The sequence below is a fragment of the Petaurus breviceps genome, unplaced genomic scaffold (genome assembly GCF_028583685.1).
Source record: "Petaurus breviceps papuanus isolate PSGF00001 unplaced genomic scaffold, PetGlider_PUasm1.0 490, whole genome shotgun sequence".
Lineage (NCBI taxonomy): Eukaryota > Metazoa > Chordata > Mammalia > Diprotodontia > Petauridae > Petaurus > Petaurus breviceps.
This window is the reverse complement of record NW_027186352.1, coordinates 23186664-23205853: the sequence shown is the minus strand read 5'-3', so window position 1 is coordinate 23205853 and position 19190 is coordinate 23186664. Positions and strand designations below refer to the sequence as shown.

Below are 19190 nucleotides of genomic sequence, written 5' to 3'. Positions count from 1 at the left end.
TGAACTCCGGGTCTGGCATTCTAGACACTATGGCGCCACCTAGCTGCCCCATAGAGAGCGATGCATTTTAAATATCTCAGTCCTTTCTCACAGCCCTTTGAGGCGGGTGCTTTTATCATCCCCATTCTCCAGTTGAACAGTTGGGCCTGAGAGAAGGTGACTTGTGAGGACCAATAGCTTACTTAAGCTTAGTTAAGTTTGGAGGCTGGATCTGAGCTCAGGTCTTCTGGACTCCAGGTCCACAGATCCGTCCTCTGCATCATCTAGCTGCCCCTTGGAATTGAGAGAACAGACTTCAAGTGCATCAAAGAAAAGACATGGCATGACCCAAAATTATTTTGGGGGAGAGGGAATAAGGACTGCAAGGGAAACTCTCAAGAAGGACATTCTGCAGACAAAAAAAAAGTTTCCATGAAGAGAAAAGGAGGAACTTGTCCAAAGAGACTGATGGGGAGGTGCACAGAAAAGATACAGTAACTTAGATTTTAAAAAGACATATTTATTAGATGGAAGCAGAGGCAGGATGGGTGTGACCCAATGGCCTGAGCCTAGGGGGCAGCCTCCGACGTGCTGAAGGCACACAGGAGCCAAGGCTGGGGTGGAGTTCTAGGGATGACCCAAACAGTGGGGTTCCACTGGTGAGAAGAGGAGGGCTGAAAAGGGTATAGGAGCGCTGCTCTGGGGGAAGGAGACACTGCCAGTGACAACTCCCACTTGGCTTCCATGTTCTCTGCCAAGTCAGCAATCTTCAGATTGGGAATACAAATGGGAAACCAAAGTGGGTGAGAGGGAGTGGAAACCCAGGACAAATACAGAATTAATAGGAGAGCACATGACTAGCTGTCCTGGGGAGGTTTAAGTCATCAGGTCCGTAGAAAGCATATCTGAGAGTAATAATTACAAATCTTTCAATAGTTCCTTAAGGTTGGCAAACCTTTTTACAAGCATTGTCCCCTCTGATATCAGAAAAACCCTGGGAGGCAAATACTACAGGTATCAGCACCACCATCATCATTTCCATTTTAAAGACGAGGAATATAAGATTCTAAGAGTGAAGTACCTTGGTCACATAGCTAGGAAAATGTTGGGAGCAGGATTTGAACCCACATCTTACCTGATGCAAACACCAGTTTTCCCTCTACTGTACCTTGTAGTGCCTTTCCAAAAGGCCATTGAAAAAACTGGAATATACAATTCTTTTTTATTATCTGAGTTTTTGTATAATTTCATAGACATTCAGCTATTTCAGTAAAATAGCTCAATGTTCAATTGCTGGTTGATTGGGAGGTTTTTTGACAAAATAGTTTCTCATAATTTCCTTTATTCCTCCTTTTGATATGATTTCTCATTTTTTATTTTTGATCCTGGCACTTTGGTTTCCTTCTCTTTTTAAATCAGACTAGGTAATGATTGATTGATTTTATTTTATTTTTCAAGAATAGTTTCTGGTTTAATTTAACAATGCAATGCTTTTTTGCTTTCAATTCTGTTCATCTCTCCCTTTATGTTCAGAGTTTCCATTAAATATTTAGTTGATTTAAAAAAATTATAGGTTTTCTAGCTTTTTATGTGTATAAAGATGCTATGTACTTACTTTCTTCTTCTGGGGTTGTGTTTTGAACATCCTGAGCTCCAGAATATTTTTTCTCAGCTGGTATTTTCTTACATTGATTCATTTATCAACTCTTCCTCTCACACTCTGGATGGCAGGTCAGGTTCTTTTTGAGTTTGACTTGCTTTCCACAGTTCCTTCTGCTGGTTTCACTTGGTAGGTCGATGTTCTGAGCCATTGCAGACTTCCATGACCCCAGTCAGAACTGTGAGTGGCTGTCAGACTGTTCCTGAGCAATGCACTGTGTCATTCTTCTGTCCCTCTCCAGGCTTCCTTGATCAGAATGTTGGGTGCTATCTGTTTTCCTGGGGCTCATTGTCACTGATTCTGAAAGATTTGTGGAGAGCAGAGGAGGTATAGAGAGATGAGAAGGGCCAGTTCTGTGTGTATGTGTGTGCTAACCTGTTGAACACCTTTTAATCAGTTACTAGGATTAGGGACTTTCAGATTTTCAGCTGACACATAGTTCATTCTCAGAAAGAAGTGGGAATAGGAGTGGCCAGGTGGCTCAGCGAGTAAGAGCACCGGCTCCAGTGTTGGGATGACCTGGGGATCAAATCCGGGCTCAGATACTTAGCACCACACCCAGAAATAACTGGCCGTGTAAACTTGAGCAAGTTACTTAACCCCAATTGCTTTAAAAAAAAAAGAAAGAAAGAAGTGGGAATAAATCGCCATCCATCCTCCTTGTGACTTTTTAGACCAGATCACTCCCCCAGAGTGATCTCCTTAGCGAGTGTTTTCCCATATTGTAACATTCTTGAGGTCAGGACCTGTCTAGCTTTTCCTTAGCATAAATACTAAATGAAATATGTTTCATTCATTCAATCAGTTTTATTGAAAGTCATGTTCATCTTGGCAATTTAAGGTCATTTTTCATCTGACTCCAATCTAACTTTTCCTACTTCTTCCACACTTATTTAATTATCTGTCCCCTCAAACTCTCTGTTCTTCCTAACTCCTTCATGATTGTCAGGGGCACCACCTTCTTCCTAGTCAGCCAAGCTCCCAACTCAACCCAGCCTCAATTTCTTACCCCACCCGCATGGCCAATCAGTTGCCAAGTCCATTTTTGACTCTGACCTTTGTCACATCTTTTCCCCTCTGACACTGATGCCACCATGTTGCAGGTCCTCATCAACGCACACCTGGACTTTGGAAATTGATTTTTTGGTTGATCTCTGTATTTATGGTCTCTCCACATTCCAATGCATCCTGCATTCAGCTGTCAAATTCATCATCCTAGAGCAAACTCTGACCATGTCGTTGGCCCTCCCTACACCTTCCCAGCCCCTAGTGACTTCTGATTGCCTCCAGGACCAAAGTGAAAATCATGGGAGGTAGAGCTAAGATGGCAGAGTGAAAGCAGGAACTCGGCTGAGCTCCTGCACCAACCACCTCCAATACCTGTAAAATATGACTCTAAACAAGTTTTAGAGCTACAGAACCCACAAAGTGACAGAAACAAATCTCCCAGTGAAGGCAGCCTGGCAGGCCCACAGGAAGGGTCTATCACACTGGGCTGGGGGCTGAGGAGTCCCCCGTAAGCTGTGAGGGCCCAGACCCAGGGCAGCCCTGATCAGCGGCACAGACTTCAGGAGAGTGAATCACCAGTAGCTGTGGTGGTTTCCAGACTTCTCAACCCCAAAGAGAAAGTAAAAGGTCAGTAGGGAACTCTGTTGGAACTGGGTGACTGAAGAGCATGATCCAGCCCCTGCCCCTGGGGTGAGAGGTGGCGGAGGTGTGGTGGCTGCAGCTGCTGCCTCGTGGCTGCCTCCTGAGTTCCTGGCCTGCAAATCATCCAGAGGGTAATCACTCTTGCTTTGACCTTCTTGGATCTGGGTCACAGTCTTGGGTGGTGTTCCTGGGATGTGTGGTCAGAGTGCCAGAGCTTGTGCTGGCTGTAGAGAGGGTGCCCTCCTCCTAGGTCTGGCAACTGTGAAAACCCCTGCGATTTGGGACACAGCTCTCTCCACTCTGGAAGCAGAGTTCTACCTGGCAAAGAGCTCCACAGTCAAGTCATTGGCTGGCAAGATGAGCAGCAGAAAAAGTGCAATCAGACCATAGAATCCTCTTTTGGGGACAAAAAGGATCAAAATCTCGAACCAGAAGAAGACAACAAAGTCAAATTGAAAATAATTGGGCTTTTAACACTTGTCCTGGCCCCTTCCTGCCTTCCAGGCTTTTTCCAGTTTCCTTCCCTCCACATACTCTGTGATGCAGTGACATGGGATCCCTGCTCCTCCTCCTCCACACCCGGAACACTCTCCTTCCTCATAACTGCCCCTCAGCTTCTCTGGCTTCCTTCAAGTCAGTCCCAAAGATCCCACCCCCACCTTGTGCAGGCACATTTTCCAGGCTCTCTTTGTTACTGCCACTGCCTTCCTTCTGAGATTCCTTTTATTTTATCCTGCAAATATCTTATTTATACATAGTTGTTTGCATGTGGTCTCTCCCATGGAGCTCCTTTGAGAGCAATGTTGTGTTTTTTTAGATCTCCAGCACTTAGCACATAGTAGTGCCAATACTTCTAGACTGAGCCCTTTAATGCCTGACTTTAGATAGAGGATAGAGTGGTGAAACTGGAGGCAGTAATATACTGAGTTCAAATCCTGCCTTAGATACGTACTAGTTGTGTGATCCTGGGAAAGTCACTTAATCTGTGAGCTTCAGTTTTTTCCATCTGTAAAATGGAGCTAATAATAGTACCCACCTGACAAGGTTGTTGTATTAGATGAGATGATATATGTAAAGTACCTTGCTAATCTTAAAACAATATTATTATTATTTTTAAAAAAGAGAGGGCTGTATCTAAGATTCTGGCATATTCAATGAACCTCAAGATCGAAAGCTTTGAGTTTGAGCATATTACATTGGGCAGAACCCACTTTTCCTTCTTCCTTCTCCTTGTCCTTCCCTTACTCACCATCTCTCCCACTGGCATCCCCTTCTCCATTGCAGGAGGCTTCTAATGGCTCTCTTTGCCTGCATTCTCTTCCCTCTTCACTTCACTATGCTGTCCTTCACACAGCAGTCAGAGTCTCTGGTCTGACCAAGTACCTGCCCCGCTCAAACATCTTCAGTAGCCCCTTGTTACCTGCTGACCTTGTATCATTGCTCATTGAGAAGCAGCAGGATGTTGTGAATAGAGGGCTGGCTATGGACTCGGGAATATCCCAGTTCTAATCCTGCCTCTGACAGGACAGGTGTGTGACTATAGACAGTCCCTTAATTTTTCCGTTCCCCCATGCTGTTCTCTAAATATATAATTTATAGATGAATTGCTGGTTGGTATCACTGGAAGGAGGTTCCACACAGATGCAATTATAGGTCTGGATCAAAAGATTATTGTGAATGACATAGCTTTGTTTTGACAGATTGTTATCAAAAAGATGTTACCATTTTAGCCTGAATGAGGATCTTTGAAAGGCATATCCTATTTTTCTGTTATTATAGACAGGAACCAATTCATTAAATTTTTGAATAGACCTTTGAAATAGGTGACATGGAATATTTCAATTGGATTGGTTTAGCCTTCGTACCATTTTTCTGTATTATTCATGGAAGTGGTTAATTTGGTTTGTTATTCAAGATCAGTGATCAAAGTCTAGGCAGGTCCTACCAAAAATATTTATAAGATCTCTAGAAAATAAATGCAAGGGGCAGCTAGGTGGCACAGTGAATACAGCACCGGCCCTGAGGTCAGGAGGACCTGAGTTCAAATTCAGCCTCAGACACTTGACACACTTACTAGCTGTGTGACCTTGGGCAAGTCACTTTACCCCAATTGCCTTGCCTTCCCCCCTCCAAATAAATAAATTAATTAATGAAAGGTAATTTGGGGGGAGAATCATTAGTACCTATCATTTATTAAATGCCTACTATGTGTTATGAACTGTGCTAGGTGGTACAGCGGATATAGTGCTAGACTCAGAGTCAGGAAGACTTTTCCTGAATTCAAATCCAGCATCAAGTACTTCCTAACTGTGTGACCCTGGGCAAGTCACTTAACTCTGTTAGCCTCAGTTTCCTCATATTTCAAAAGAACCTCAGAAGGAAATGGCAAACCACACCAGTATCATTGCCAAGACTTCCCCCTCCCCCCAAAAAAAAGGAGTCATGAGGAGTTGGACATAACTAAAAATAATGGAACAAAAAGAGACGTAAATATCCCTACTCTCAAGGAGCTCAGGAAAATCCTCAAAGTAAATACAGACTTTGAGTTCTGAGATAATCACAATAAGATATTTCTATTTTTTTTACCTTTATTAGTCATGGAACGAATTTCTTATTATTTCAATATCAACTTGGTTCTTTTTTGGTGATAATTTTGTACCACTGATGAAATCTAATGATCTTCATATTTCAGGCTATTTTGCTAGATTTTTCTGAAGTAAAATGACCACCATTGTCAGATTAGCTAGGTTTCATTTACCAGTTTGCCCAATTAGATATCAAATTGTCGATTTTTTGGACATAAGTGATTTTAAAATTTCCACACCACTCTGGGTGATTTATATCTCACAAAATTATTGAATGTTCAATTATATGCAAGTGTTAATTGCCCAGAGACATAACCTCGAGAAGTTATTTGGTACTAATATTGGGGAACTTCTGGCTCTGCTGTGGCAGTTAAATTGAATATGTGCCCCAGATATTTCTTTTAGAGGCTATAGGCATAATGTGGTGATTCTGACTCTGCTTACTTGTTTAGAGTGTTTACATACACGTATACCTTATAGAAACATCTCTCTGTCTCCCCTTTCTGTGTCTCTCTCCTCTCCCTTCCTTCTTCTGTCCCTTCTCTGCATATCTCCTCTCTCTTGGTCTCTCTATTTCTCCCTCCTTCTTTCTTTACCTCCCCTTCTCTCTTTGTATATGTATGTCTCTATACATATATATATATATATCCTTATTTGCATATAATTGTGTATATATGCATGTACATATACATATATACATAAATATGTGAATGGATAGATAATAGACAGATAGACAGACATAGACAGGGAGATAGACTGACTGATCTATCAATAGATAGATCTGGGGTGGGGGCAGCATGACCATTCTGTTTGCTTGTTGGTAAACAGTACTGGAAAGAATTAAACCCAAGGGAACGTGGGGAGGTGGTGTGTTCTCCCTTGGTTCAAGTCTTCAAGCAAAGGTTGATAGTCACTTATGACCACAGGATTAGAGCTCTAGAACTCAGAGGGCTCTCAGAGGTCATCCAATTCAACTCCCTTAATTTACATCTGAGGGAACTGAGACCCAGGGAAGCTGACCAACTTTTTCTAGGTACTATAAGTACCAAGCTTTAGGGCTGGGGTTTGAATCCAGTTCTCTGACTGCAGAGTCAGTGGGTAGCACATTGCCTCCCTTGTCAGATGAGTTATAATAAGATCTCTTTTGGGGACTGGTTGGATGAGATGACTGTAGAAGTAATTCTCAACACAGAAAAACTGTGATTCTCTGGGTCATCTTGTAATAGGTGTCAAAATAAATGCTTTATAATATGATTACATTCTCCTACTCAGGAAAAAATTATTTTATTTTTGTACTGAGTTGTTACAGCTTTATATTTGAAGTTTTGGACCTTTTTGGCTGGTACTCTGGACTTTAATGGAGTTGGCTTGGTTCCTATCTTTGGTCATTACAGTTTTTTATCACCAATTTCTTTAGTAATAATTTAAGTTCTGTGGTTGTCTTTGATTTTGGCTAGTATCTATGTACTATATCTCAGGAAGCATCCTTAGTAAGGATGTGAGAAGTAAGGAAGTTAGAAGCCTTTCTGATATTACTTCATTTTCACTGGTCAACTTTGTGTGACTATGATCCTCCTTCTCTGAAAGTCTAAGAACATTTGTGCTGGGTTCTCACACATGAACTGCGTTCTTATTGGAGCCAGAGACTCCTCGTTAATGTCATGGGACTTATTTCATCTTTATGCTCATGTTGTTCCCCCCTTTTTTTTTTTCAGGATAACCATGGATCCTATAACCCACGAAGTTCCAAAAAGGTAAAAATAAAATTTGCCTAAAACTTGAGGCAAACCTTTTTCTTTTAATTTGAAAAGTTGTTTCCCCCTGTTGCATACAATTTTCATGAACATAAAACAGTACTTACATTTCCCCATGAAATCCTGTGAGGTGAGTCATGTGAGGCTTCTTTTATGCACAGTTTGCACATGAGCATTGGGCTAATATAGCACCCACCTCTCTTGGTTGCTGTGAGGATTAACTGGAACAATATTTTTAAAGCACTTAGTGAGGTTCCTGGCACATAGTAGGCACTTAAAATGGCCACCTCCCTCTTTTCTTCAATGACTTTATCATCATCCTACAGTTCATAGGGGGATTTGATCTCAGAGCAGGGTGTCTGACCCAGCATCTAGAGCTGTTTTCATTGTGCTGTTTTCTTTCTCAAAACAAAGTAGAAAAAGTTTCTTAAGTGCTGTTAGTGTAACTGCTTCTCTTGCTTGTGTTCATGATGTGCAAAGACATCATAAATCTACAAGCCCTGGATGAATGCTGCCAAAGGGCACATTTAGATTTAATATAAGGAAGTCTTAGTAACAGTGAGAGCTGTCCAAGGTAGAAGGGCTGACCTGAGAGGTAGTGAGCTCTCTAGGACCAGAAGTCTTTATAAGCATGAGTTGGATATTCATTTATCATGGATATTGTGCAGAATAGGATAATTTCAGGATGTTGTTGTTGTTGTTGTTGAGTTTCAGTTGTGTCTGTCTCTTTGTGATCCCATGTGGGATTTTCTTGGCAAAGATATTGGAGTGGTTTGTATTTCCTTCTCCAGCTCATTTTATAAAAGAGGAAACTGAGGCAAACAGTATTAAGTGACTTGCCCAGGGTCAAATACCCAGTATGAGGCTGGATTTGAACTCAGGTGCCCCTAACTCCAGGACTTGTGCTCTATCCATTGTGCCACTCACTGCCATTGTTTAGGAATTACTGGCCTTCTTTAATAGAGTAGGCTCTAGATGTTCTAATGATGATTTCTTCATAGAAAGGATCAGAAGGAAGCAGGAAATATCTCAAGGTAACAAAAATTTCTGAGTATTTGGGGAGCAATGCAGGATTTCCTATGGGGCTGAGTGGCTGGAGATCTGGCCTCAGAACCAGAAAGAATTCAGTTAAAGTGCCTACTTTGACAAATACCAGCCATGTGATGTTGAGCAAGTCATAGGGACTGCTAGGTGGTGCCATAGTGCATAGATCCCTCAGCAAGGACTCAGGAAGACCTGAGTTTAAATCTGACTTCAGACACTTCCTCAGACATTTCCTAGCCACATGACCCTGGGCAAGTCATTTAGCCTCTATTTGCCTCAGTTTCCTTATCTGTAAAATGAGGGTAATAACTACCTACCTCCCAGGGTAGTTATGAGAGTTAAATGAAGTAATATTTGTAAAACATTTTGCAAATTGTAAAGCATTATAAAAGTGTTTGTTATTGCTATGATAGTTACGACTGCTATTCAACTTCAAAGTACGTCTAGGCAACTTAAGAATACTGTAAGTTGCAGAGCTGCATTGATAGAGAGCATTTTCTCACTTGGGAATTTTCCATTCCAATTCCCATAATGGTTGGATAAGACCGTTGAGTTCATCTAATCCAGAGCTGTCAAACACAAGTCCTTTGGGCCACACATGGCCCACAACATTCCATAGTGAACCTAGATTAAATATAATTGTGAAATATTTAACAAAATAAACAAAAATGCAATAACACATGTCAATGTTTTTCTAAGTTAAAAGAATTGATATTTTTCATATCATCATTATTTCCAGATATATCATTCCCCTTCCTCAGAATGTCATCCCTTCTAACAAAAAAAGAAAATGAAAAGGAAGCACCAAAATAAACCAACCTATCAGCTATGTCTGATGACATATGCATTGTTACATATCTGTTGTCTTCCATCTCTATAAAGAAGGGAGATACATCCTCTCCTTTTATTCTTTAGACTCAAGTTTGATACTATAATTAATTTCTAATTTCTTTTTATTTGCATTTATGTAGTTATTGTGTGTATTGTTTTCTCACTTCTGCTCCCTTCACTTTGTATCAGTTCATATAAATCTTCTCATGCTTCTCTGTATCTTTCATGTTTATCATTTCTTACAGTGCAGTAACGTTCCATTGCATTCACTATGGAGCTTTTTACTACAGCTTTTGAAAAGATATTAAAATATATTTGAAGTTTTACAAAATGTTTAGTTTGTATGATTTCTGCCTAATGTATTAATATAGGTGGAATATAAGTGTGATTAATTATCATGTAAATAATAGTAATAGTGCATAATTTTTATAGCTGTTATATCCCAAGTTGGTAATTTTAGAAGCCAGTTATTTTAGTGTGCCAATGGTTGTTACTCTGCTTAATCTGTAGATTGGATTATACTCATTCATTGATACCTAGCCCACCTTTCCTGGTATACCTTTCAGCTCTTCTTGGTACCTGCAGATACATTTCCTTCCCTTTCTTTCCCTTCCTATTTCTTCTCATCCCAATCTGTACCATTTCATTCTATCATTTGCATTATGTAGGATTGGAAGCAAAGAGTAGCATTCTAGAAAACTGGTTTGTTTTTTTTTCATTATTATTTTTTTTAGTCTTGTGTGCCAGGGACTTGCCTAGTCAAGGTTTGAATATAGATGTTTATAAATTAGACTTGACATGTACAGATGGTTGTTCTGTTTGAAGTCTCAAATTATTCAGTAGGATCTTAACTCCTGTGTTGGCATCATCACAGCTAGAAAGCACACAATGTTATAGTCAATAACAGTAGCACAAGGTATCAGACTAAGATCATATCTCAAGAATACGATCATAAAAACCATCAAAATAACAGGACTTTGGGTGTTCCTGAGTCTGAATAGGAATGCATGACAGATTCCTTTATATGAAAAATGTTATGTTCACTATGGAGTCAGAGTAAATGCAATACATAAAACACCCACTTAACTCCACTCTGGATGACTGTCCTTTAAAGGAAAATCAGATTTAGCATCTGTGGGTAATAGGGTAATAAATATAAAACTGGGTAGGACCTTAGAGTGTAACACCCTAAGGACCAGAGGAAGGAAAGGATGAGACTTTTATGTTTAGATAATTTGAGAGTTTAGAATTCCAAAGATGAAGATATATGGTGAATCTACATCCTTAGATAAAGGCACAAGGAGAATCTGCCTATATCTCATTATCATATATGGAGGTTACAGCCTTAATGTGTCAGTGTGTGAGTGTGTATGTGTGTGACTCAGAAAACTAACAAGATTAAGGGCTATTTAAAAAGGGCTATAAAAAAGAAAAGTGGATTAAAATTCAAATTTGTTATCCCTAAATTAATTAACATTTTACTTGCTATAAATTTGGATGTAAATCTCATACTGCAATACTGTACTTAGCATTCAGTAAAAGATACCTTAAATCTCTAGCTTCATCATATCAACCATCCTGAAAGCCTGTGCTTGGAAAACCCAAATGACTATGTTCTTGTTCCTAGGGTTATGGAGAAATGATCTGTTCCTACTTTTGTTACTATACTATTTTATTAAATGCCTTTATTTAGGATAATTGTGTATTCTAATGGCAAACACAATGATGGAGGCTCATGAACTATGTTTTTTTGAGTGAATGTGAACTCACAACATAGTTTCAACTCAAGTAGCCTTGTCTGGGGGTGGGGAACACATTCTGGCAGTTGTTGGCCATCCCAGATTGCAAAAATTTAGTCAAAATTATTCTGTTATTCAGTTGTTTTTCATTGTGACCCCATGTGGGGTTTTCTTGGCAAAGATACTGGGTTGATTTGCCATTTTCCTCTCCAACTTATCTTACAGATGAGAAAACTGTGGCAAATATGGTTAAATGACTTGCCCAGGTTCACACAACTAGTATGTGTCTGAGGTTGGATTTGAACTTGGGAAGATGAGTCTTTCTAACTCTAGACCCAGTACTCTACCTATTGAACTATTTAGCTGCCTCCCCATCTGTTATCAGGGCCATAATCATCATAATCATAAATGATGGAAAGAGAAGGTAGGCAGGTCATATGGTCAGGTTGAGGAATAACTAGTGGACATCCTAAGGCCTCTACTAGTATCCTCATGATTTCAAGAGAAATCTAGGAAGGTTTATAGCATGTTGGATAGTCCCTGGGGTAGAGACTTCATGGGAGAACAGAGACATTTGTATGGGGTGGGCAGGCATGCATAGATTATAATCTGCATTGTTGGAGACAACTCCCAAACTGCTAAAATACAAAATCTATTTGGGTGAAATTGTTCAAAAAGTATTTTCCATTTGCCCCTTAATTTTTCAGAACATCCAATCATTAGCCTCTTATTTTCCTAAGCCTAGCTTTATTTTCAGAAAATAGGTGTCCTTTCTTCAGGTCTTCTGAAGCTTTCTGCTACCTGGCTGAAATTCAGGGAAATATTTTCTTTGTCTCCTCAATATTTATTCTTTTGGGCAAGAGTCATTGGGAGACAATGTCAAATTCCTTTTTATGAGATTTATTCCAAAGTGTTTTCATGCAGTTACTTGGTGTGGTTCCTAAACTGAATATTTGTGGTTCTGTGCTTCTAACAATACATGATTCATACTATGTACAGTATAATTCTAACTGTGAAAACATATTCAAGATTTAAGTTCCTGTAAAGCCAAGGATGAGAAGCTTTCCAGAAGATTGCTGCTGTGAACAGCTTCAAGGTTTTGATTACAGAGTATAGTGAACTCTCTATTTATTCAATAATAAACTAAGACAAAACATTGCCAAAAAAACAAAGTACAGCATTCACAATGTTATGACATAACAACTTATAACTAAAGTGGCCACATAATTTTCACCAAAGTGACCACATGGTTTTAAATAAAAGATATCATTCAGTAAGTCCTTAACTCAGTGATCCTTAAGGAGCAGGCCTCCTTAAGGGACACAAAGTACAAAGGTCAAAGTTCTCCACCCCTAGGTCACAGTAAATCATAATCTTCTCAGTCAACATTAAGTACCCAAGAAGTAGTCTTTTCATCTTGAGTTGAGGCTGACTCTCAGCTTCCATGGTTCCTCTTCCGTGGTTCCAGCTCTTGCCCGAGTCTACCTGACTGTCACCTGGATTTAAAGGCAGGCAGTTCTCAGCCCCTTGTCCAGTTCCTCATCCAGTTCCCATTCCATATTGAAGCCCACAGTGTCCAGTCCACCTCAAGTCCTTCACAATTTCTGTTTCTGGGAAGACAAAGCTTAAAAGAGCCACACAATTCATGCACATTGCCGGCACCATCATCAATTTACTATCTGCCTATGAAATCAACACAGACCCACCAACAAGGTCTGAGAACTCAACACACATCACAAACAAAAATCAACACAGAGGAGACACAGTGCTTCCACCACAAATGCTCCCTTCTCAAAATCTGCCACCACAAATGCTCCCTTCTCAAAATTCCCCACCACAATTGCTCTCTCAGTTCTTCTCTCTCCCAGCCTGGGCTTCTTATATATGGTCATTAAGCTTTTCCCTGTTCCACCCCTTCCTGTTGCATCAGCAACAGGGGTTCTTAACAAAAGACTTGATAAAATCATGGGCAAGGCTTAAAAGAAACTTGAACTGAAACAAGGCACTAAATAATTAAATAGCAAAAACAAGTCATTAGCTACTTCTTTGCTTGCCATTACAGTACCTACATTCTGTAACTGTGTAGGGACTGGGAAACATGCCTTATACCCACCCAGAATTCTTCAAGCATTGATAATTTTGTCAGGTGGGTACTCTCTTTATCCACAAAGATCATAATCTCTTAATGCCTTGAAGGCTGGTCCTTGAGAGCTACTATGGTATCAGGGGTCATCCCCATTCAGAAGAGGAGTTTTATCACTGGGGACCCCACATCTCAAATTCACTTTTCTCTGCTGGGGATCTTATACCCACTCCATACACTGTCCCTGCCCCAGGACACCCCTAGTGTGGGGAGGAGAAATAGAGAGTCTTATGCTCTGTACCATCAATAAAGTCAACACCATATTCAGTGAGAAAACTAAAACAAAACAAGAAAACAAGCTCTCAGTGCCCCAGGAAACTCACTAAGACCGTAGATTACAGAGCAGCTAGATGACATGGTGGACAGAGCACTGGATCTAAATCCAGCTTCACTTACTAGCTGTGTGACCTGGGGCAAGTCACAACCTCTATCTGCCTCAGTATCCTCAACTATAAAATCGAGATAAAAATAACATCTACTTCAGAGAGTTTTTGTGAGGATGGAATAAGATTATATTTGTAAAGCATTTAGTATAATGTCTGTTCTTCACCTAATCCTCTTTGCCAGAAATAGTCCACCCATTGGGAGCTTCCTACCTTGATATAATCACAGGTCTTGAGCAGAAAATGTAAAAAATAAAGCACAGGGTTAATCAGGAGGATAATGGTATCTTCTACCCAGATCTAAAAGGAACCTTGGGGAATCCCACCCCTCATTTTATGGAGGAGGAAATCAAGATCTGATTTCTCACCAGGATTCCTCAGGCTTTGGTTTCTTCATCTATGAAATCAAGACTTTCATGGACTCCTGAACTCAAAGACCCCTCCCAGGGCCAAGTCCTTTAGCATGATTTGAATCCAGGTCATCAGACACCCCCTCCCCCCAAGTCTCTGTCTTTCCTATTACAGTGAAAAGAGACATTATCTGTTTTATAGAAGACCCATGCCAAAGACAAAAAACAAAACCATGTTTGCCCTAAAGGAGCTTACAATATACAGTGGAAGGAAGGGATAAGACTTGTCCACAGCTAAATATAAAACAAAGTGATGAGGTAGGGGAAGGTGAAAAGAGAGATGAGCTCAAACACATCAAGCTCTTGGAAGCCACAGACAAGAGGTCTTAGTGTCTTCTCAGCTTATGCTCTAGGATGCTACCTGCCTACTGGCAGATATTTTCAAAGGATTCTTGCCCTAACATTTTCTCAACTCCTACAGCACCATTTAAAACCCATATGATTTGTCTGGCACATGAATTCCGAAGCAAGGAGGGCTCCATGGAGGAGGCAACACTTGGCTGGATCTTGAAGACTGATAGGATGTTCCTGTGTATTCCATGCCTTCTCTGATTGCCTGGCTGACCTGTCTTTAACTGGCCTCGATGCCCATCTCTTTCCCACCCTCCTTAATGCCAGTGCCTTCCCTCTATCAATTACCTTCAATGTATCCTGTCTAGCTTCTTTGTACATCATGGTTTACATTCTGTCTCCCCCATTAGATTGTGAGCTCTGGAGAGCAGGGATGATTTGTTTTTGCCTTTCTCTGTATTCCCAGACCTTAGCTCAGTGCCTGCCATATAGTAGGTGCTTGATTAAATGCTCGTTCACTTTGCTTGGCACTGTCCTATAGAAAAAGATATGTATTGTCTTTTTGGTTGAAGATTTTATTGTCCATATGTGCAAGATATAGAATATATTACACAATGGGAAATCCTCCAGTCTTCCAACATAGAGAATATATTGCACAATGGAAAACCCTCCCATCCATTCCACCATGCTGCCTCTCTCTGGCTGCAGCTACGTCTGAAGCTCTGTTTCTCTGTCCCAGATTCCCTGGCATAGTTTCTCAAAGTGAAGCCCCCTTTGTTCTCATTTTTGCCAAACATGTGGGTCCATCTGCTCTAGCATCACACAGCCGATCCTTACCTATAGAAGTCATACTTCAGTGTATTCTAAAACGCTGCTTGGAGCCTGCCCCACTTGAGTTCATCCTGTGCCAGGTGGTGAGTTAGACTGTCTTCATCCATCATCTGCCCATATCCTCCCCCACTGGTGTGGGGGACAGGGAGAGGCAGGTTTTTGCTGATTGGCCGGTTGCCTTCTAGCCCCTGAAAATGGGTGATTCAGGCTTAACAGTGAACGTGATGTGGACAATGAGGATGAAGCACCTTAAGCCGACAGGGTGATGTATGGGGTGGACCCAAGGCTCAGACTCACGGGAGATTGCAACATATAATCATGGTGACTCTATACAGATAGTCCCCATTTTTGACCACTCCACACATTCAACATTGCGCTCACGAGTGGGATCAGTGACTGGTGGTCATTTCTTAAAAATCCTTAAACACTGATGCTTCTAGGATCAAATGAAAGTATGTCAGTTTAGCTTATAAAGCCCCTCGCTTCCTGCTTCCCACTGGCCTTTGCAAGTGCATGTTACGCCCCTTCAGATGCTCTGTGGTCCAGCATAACTGGATATCTTGCTGTTTCTCACAGAAGAAATTCAGTTTCCTATTGCTGTACTTCCACACAGACTGTCCTTCATGCCTGGGATGCTCACCCTTCTGAACTCTCCTTCTTAGAATCCCTACTTCCCTTCAAAGCTCAGGACCAGTGGCATCTTCTACATGAGGCCTTTCCAGATTCTAGCTTGTCCATCCATGTGCTATGTACAGCTGGTGGTATCTCCCTCCCTCCCATGAAAAAAATCACTTTGAATTTTCTCTGTATATAGTCTGTATGTATTTCTATGTACATGTTGTTTACTTCAAAAGATGTAATCTAATTGATTTCAGATACTACTTCATTTTTTAAAATTAATTTTCAATTTATTTAATAAAACAAGCATTTTCATAACAGTATAATAAAAAAGATTATTGCACATGAAGCTGAAATCTATTATGTACAACTTGCTATTCCTTTTAAATACATAATAAATTTATCATGTAATTTTTTTCTTTAAGGCTTCAGTGCCTAGCAAACAGTAAGTGCTTAATAAATGTTTGTTGATTGGTTGAATGAGGAAGTCATTATACCTATCCCAGTTGCTAGAATGAGTCCCCTAAAAAGAAGGCAGCTGTAGAGAATTAGCTCATAGGCTCCTGATTTCATAGCTACACATTTACTCTTACCCTGTACTTATAAATGCTTGTCAAATGACTGCTTAGAACTATAGTACCTGCTCATTGAGCAATGAACCCAATGCACCTCTTTTTTGTTTTCTATTTTGGGTCCCTTTTGTGCAACAACAAGCTTGGAAGAATGAATGGTCTGGTTAGATGTTGACAGCTGTAATTGACAGAAGAAATAAGCTCAGCTCTTGGATTTGGAGCTGGAAGCAGCCTCAGAAACCATCTCCAACCCCTTCCTTTTTTATATGAAACTGAGACCCAGGGATGTGGAATGATGTTCACAAGATTAGGATAATAAACATTGGGCTGTAAGGGACTTACAGCCCAATCCACCTAATTCCACCTCTTCATTTTACAGGTTAGGAAATTGTGACCCATGATCACTCAGGTAGTAAGGGTCAAAGGCAGGATTTGAATCCAAATCTCTGGATTCATGTCCAAACTCGCCACATATTTTCTGTAAGGCCTTGGACAAGGCTTCTCTCTTCAGGTCTCGGTTTTCCTCACTGTAAAAATAAGGAGTTTGGATTAGACAATCTCTCCAATCCCCTATTCACCCTCAGTCTCAAGGTGTATTCCATTTTGGCTGTCCTTCATCTTGTAATGAATGCCCTTGTCTTGGAGATGCTGTGGCAGCCCTTTCCCCAGCTTTACGTAACCTGAAACACGCACACAGCGTCCTTGGCCTCAGCTTTGGAAGAGCTCTGGCATGAGAATCATTTGGAGGCGAGAGCTGCTGGGGAAGGCCGTTGCCATGCAACCGTGAGGGCAGCTCACACGCTTTGTAAGGAGCCAGATAGCAAAACACAGAAGGTTTGATTTCCTCTTTGGAAATGCATGCCCTTTCCTCCCTGGTTTTCTATATCCTCCCCTTCCCATCTTGGAGGAAATTTTGGCTTGGAAGAGTCCCTCTTTAATGAAACCTGCCTTCCTTTGTGGAAGATGTAAGGGACTCCATCTTCCCCCCCAAAAGGGAACCACCCCACCTCCGATGGTGTCAACATCTGCCTCAGGGCAGACATGATCATTCATCCTGAAAAACAAGACATAGGAAAATACTCCACTATCAACTGCCTTGTTGAGAAAATGATGGGAACCTGAATCTTCTTACTGCTTTTCTTGGCTTTCTTTTATTTTTGTGACCCCTTTGACATAAATCACTTCTTTAAAACAGCGGTGCCTCAGGCAGTCCACCCACGAAAGACATCTCTATCCTGTTCGCTTTGACCTTGAAGCAGCGGCTTCCTCTGACTCTTATTTCTGCAGAAAATCTATTCATGCATCCATTTTTTGACCTGGGCTGCTATTTATTGAATACTAATGGTAGCGTTTGTTTGAAATATAAAGTGCTTCTCACTCCTGGAGCCGAGTGAACAGGATATAAATTTGTCATCGGCTTTTGATGCATTTCTGTGGGCTTGGTGTGGAGTGTGATTCTTTGTTCTTCTATAGAAGTGCTTTTAGCCCTCTGCTGAGACTCTGGACTTCAGACATCAAACTGTACAATCTCTAAAATTTTTGTTTATTTTCAAAGTCCTATATCCAGGGTGTCCAGTGGACAGAACACTCAATTTGGAGTCAGGAGATCCGGGTTCAAACTTTCTTTATGTTACTTACTATCTGTGTGACCTTGGCCAAATCATATACCCTCTTTAGGTCTCAGTTTCTTTAACTGTAAATTGAAAGGATGGGACTTCATAATCTCTAAAGACTTTCCAAGCTCTCCATCTATGATCCTCTGATATCATTCAGTGTATACCTAGACAGGGACCTTTGAGATCATCAAATCCAACTCCCCTATTTTATAGATGAGAAGTCCAGATGGGTAAGAAGCTCACTTAAGGTCACAAAATTACGAATTATTGGAGACAGAATTTAAACCTTTAATTATCACTCCAAAATCTAGAATCAATCAACAAACATGTTCATTGTGTCAAACTGGTGCTAAGTGCTTGGGTTGTTTTGTTTAATGGCTACTTCTGAATTTGTTGATCTAGGGAACTTCCAGTAAAGAAATTCCCTCTACCAATGTAGACTGTAAACTGCCCTGCATCTTACATTCTGTGATAGCTTAACTTTACCCTGTGTAAAAAATAGCCAGTATGTGTTTGAGACTGGACATGAACTGAGCTCCTTCTGACTCAAAAGCTGTCAGTCAGCTAGTCAGTAAATAAGTTATTAAGCACCTACTGTGTGCCAGACCCCCGTGCCATGCAGGAATACAAAGAATGGCAAAAGACAGTCCCCACTCTTTAAGGAGCTCATGATCTAACAGAGATAAAATGTAAACAAATGTACCTGGGATAAATTGGAAATACCTCTACATTGTGCTGAGGCAGAGAGCAGTTTAGTGATTTCTCCAGGGTCACAGCTAATAAATATTGGAGACAAGATTCAAAAGCAGATCTTTCTGACTCTAAAGATAAAACTGTCTCCAGGCACTTCTATTATGCCAGTCTACACATCTATGGGTATTTATTTGCCCTGGGGTTCTAAACAGTCTTGTAAATCTCTGTTAAAATCTACCTATGTATGCCCAGATGATCGCAAATTTCTCCATGTGGACTCAGAACTATTGCCCCTTTTCTGATTATATTGAATGGAAAGTCTGAAGGGACAGTGTATGAGAGCACACTCTCTCTCTCTCTCTCTCTCTCTCTCTCTCTCTCTCTCTCTCTC

The 19190-nt window shown here is 40.7% G+C and overlaps 2 protein-coding genes across 2 annotated transcripts in view; one reads left to right on the top strand and one right to left on the bottom strand.

The window, feature by feature from the left end:
* The window catches only part of ANK3 (ankyrin 3), a 741327-nt gene that overhangs the window by 93838 nt on the left and 628299 nt on the right, over positions 1–19190 (top strand). Inside the window, exon 2 of the mRNA XM_069101834.1 lies at positions 7590–7628. Coding sequence (XP_068957935.1) covers positions 7590–7628 — 39 coding nt within the window. The remainder of the gene's footprint in view (positions 1–7589; positions 7629–19190) is intronic.
* Positions 1–19190, bottom strand: part of CDK1 (cyclin dependent kinase 1) — a 470854-nt gene that overhangs the window by 155558 nt on the left and 296106 nt on the right. The gene's annotated exons all lie outside the window — the stretch shown is intronic.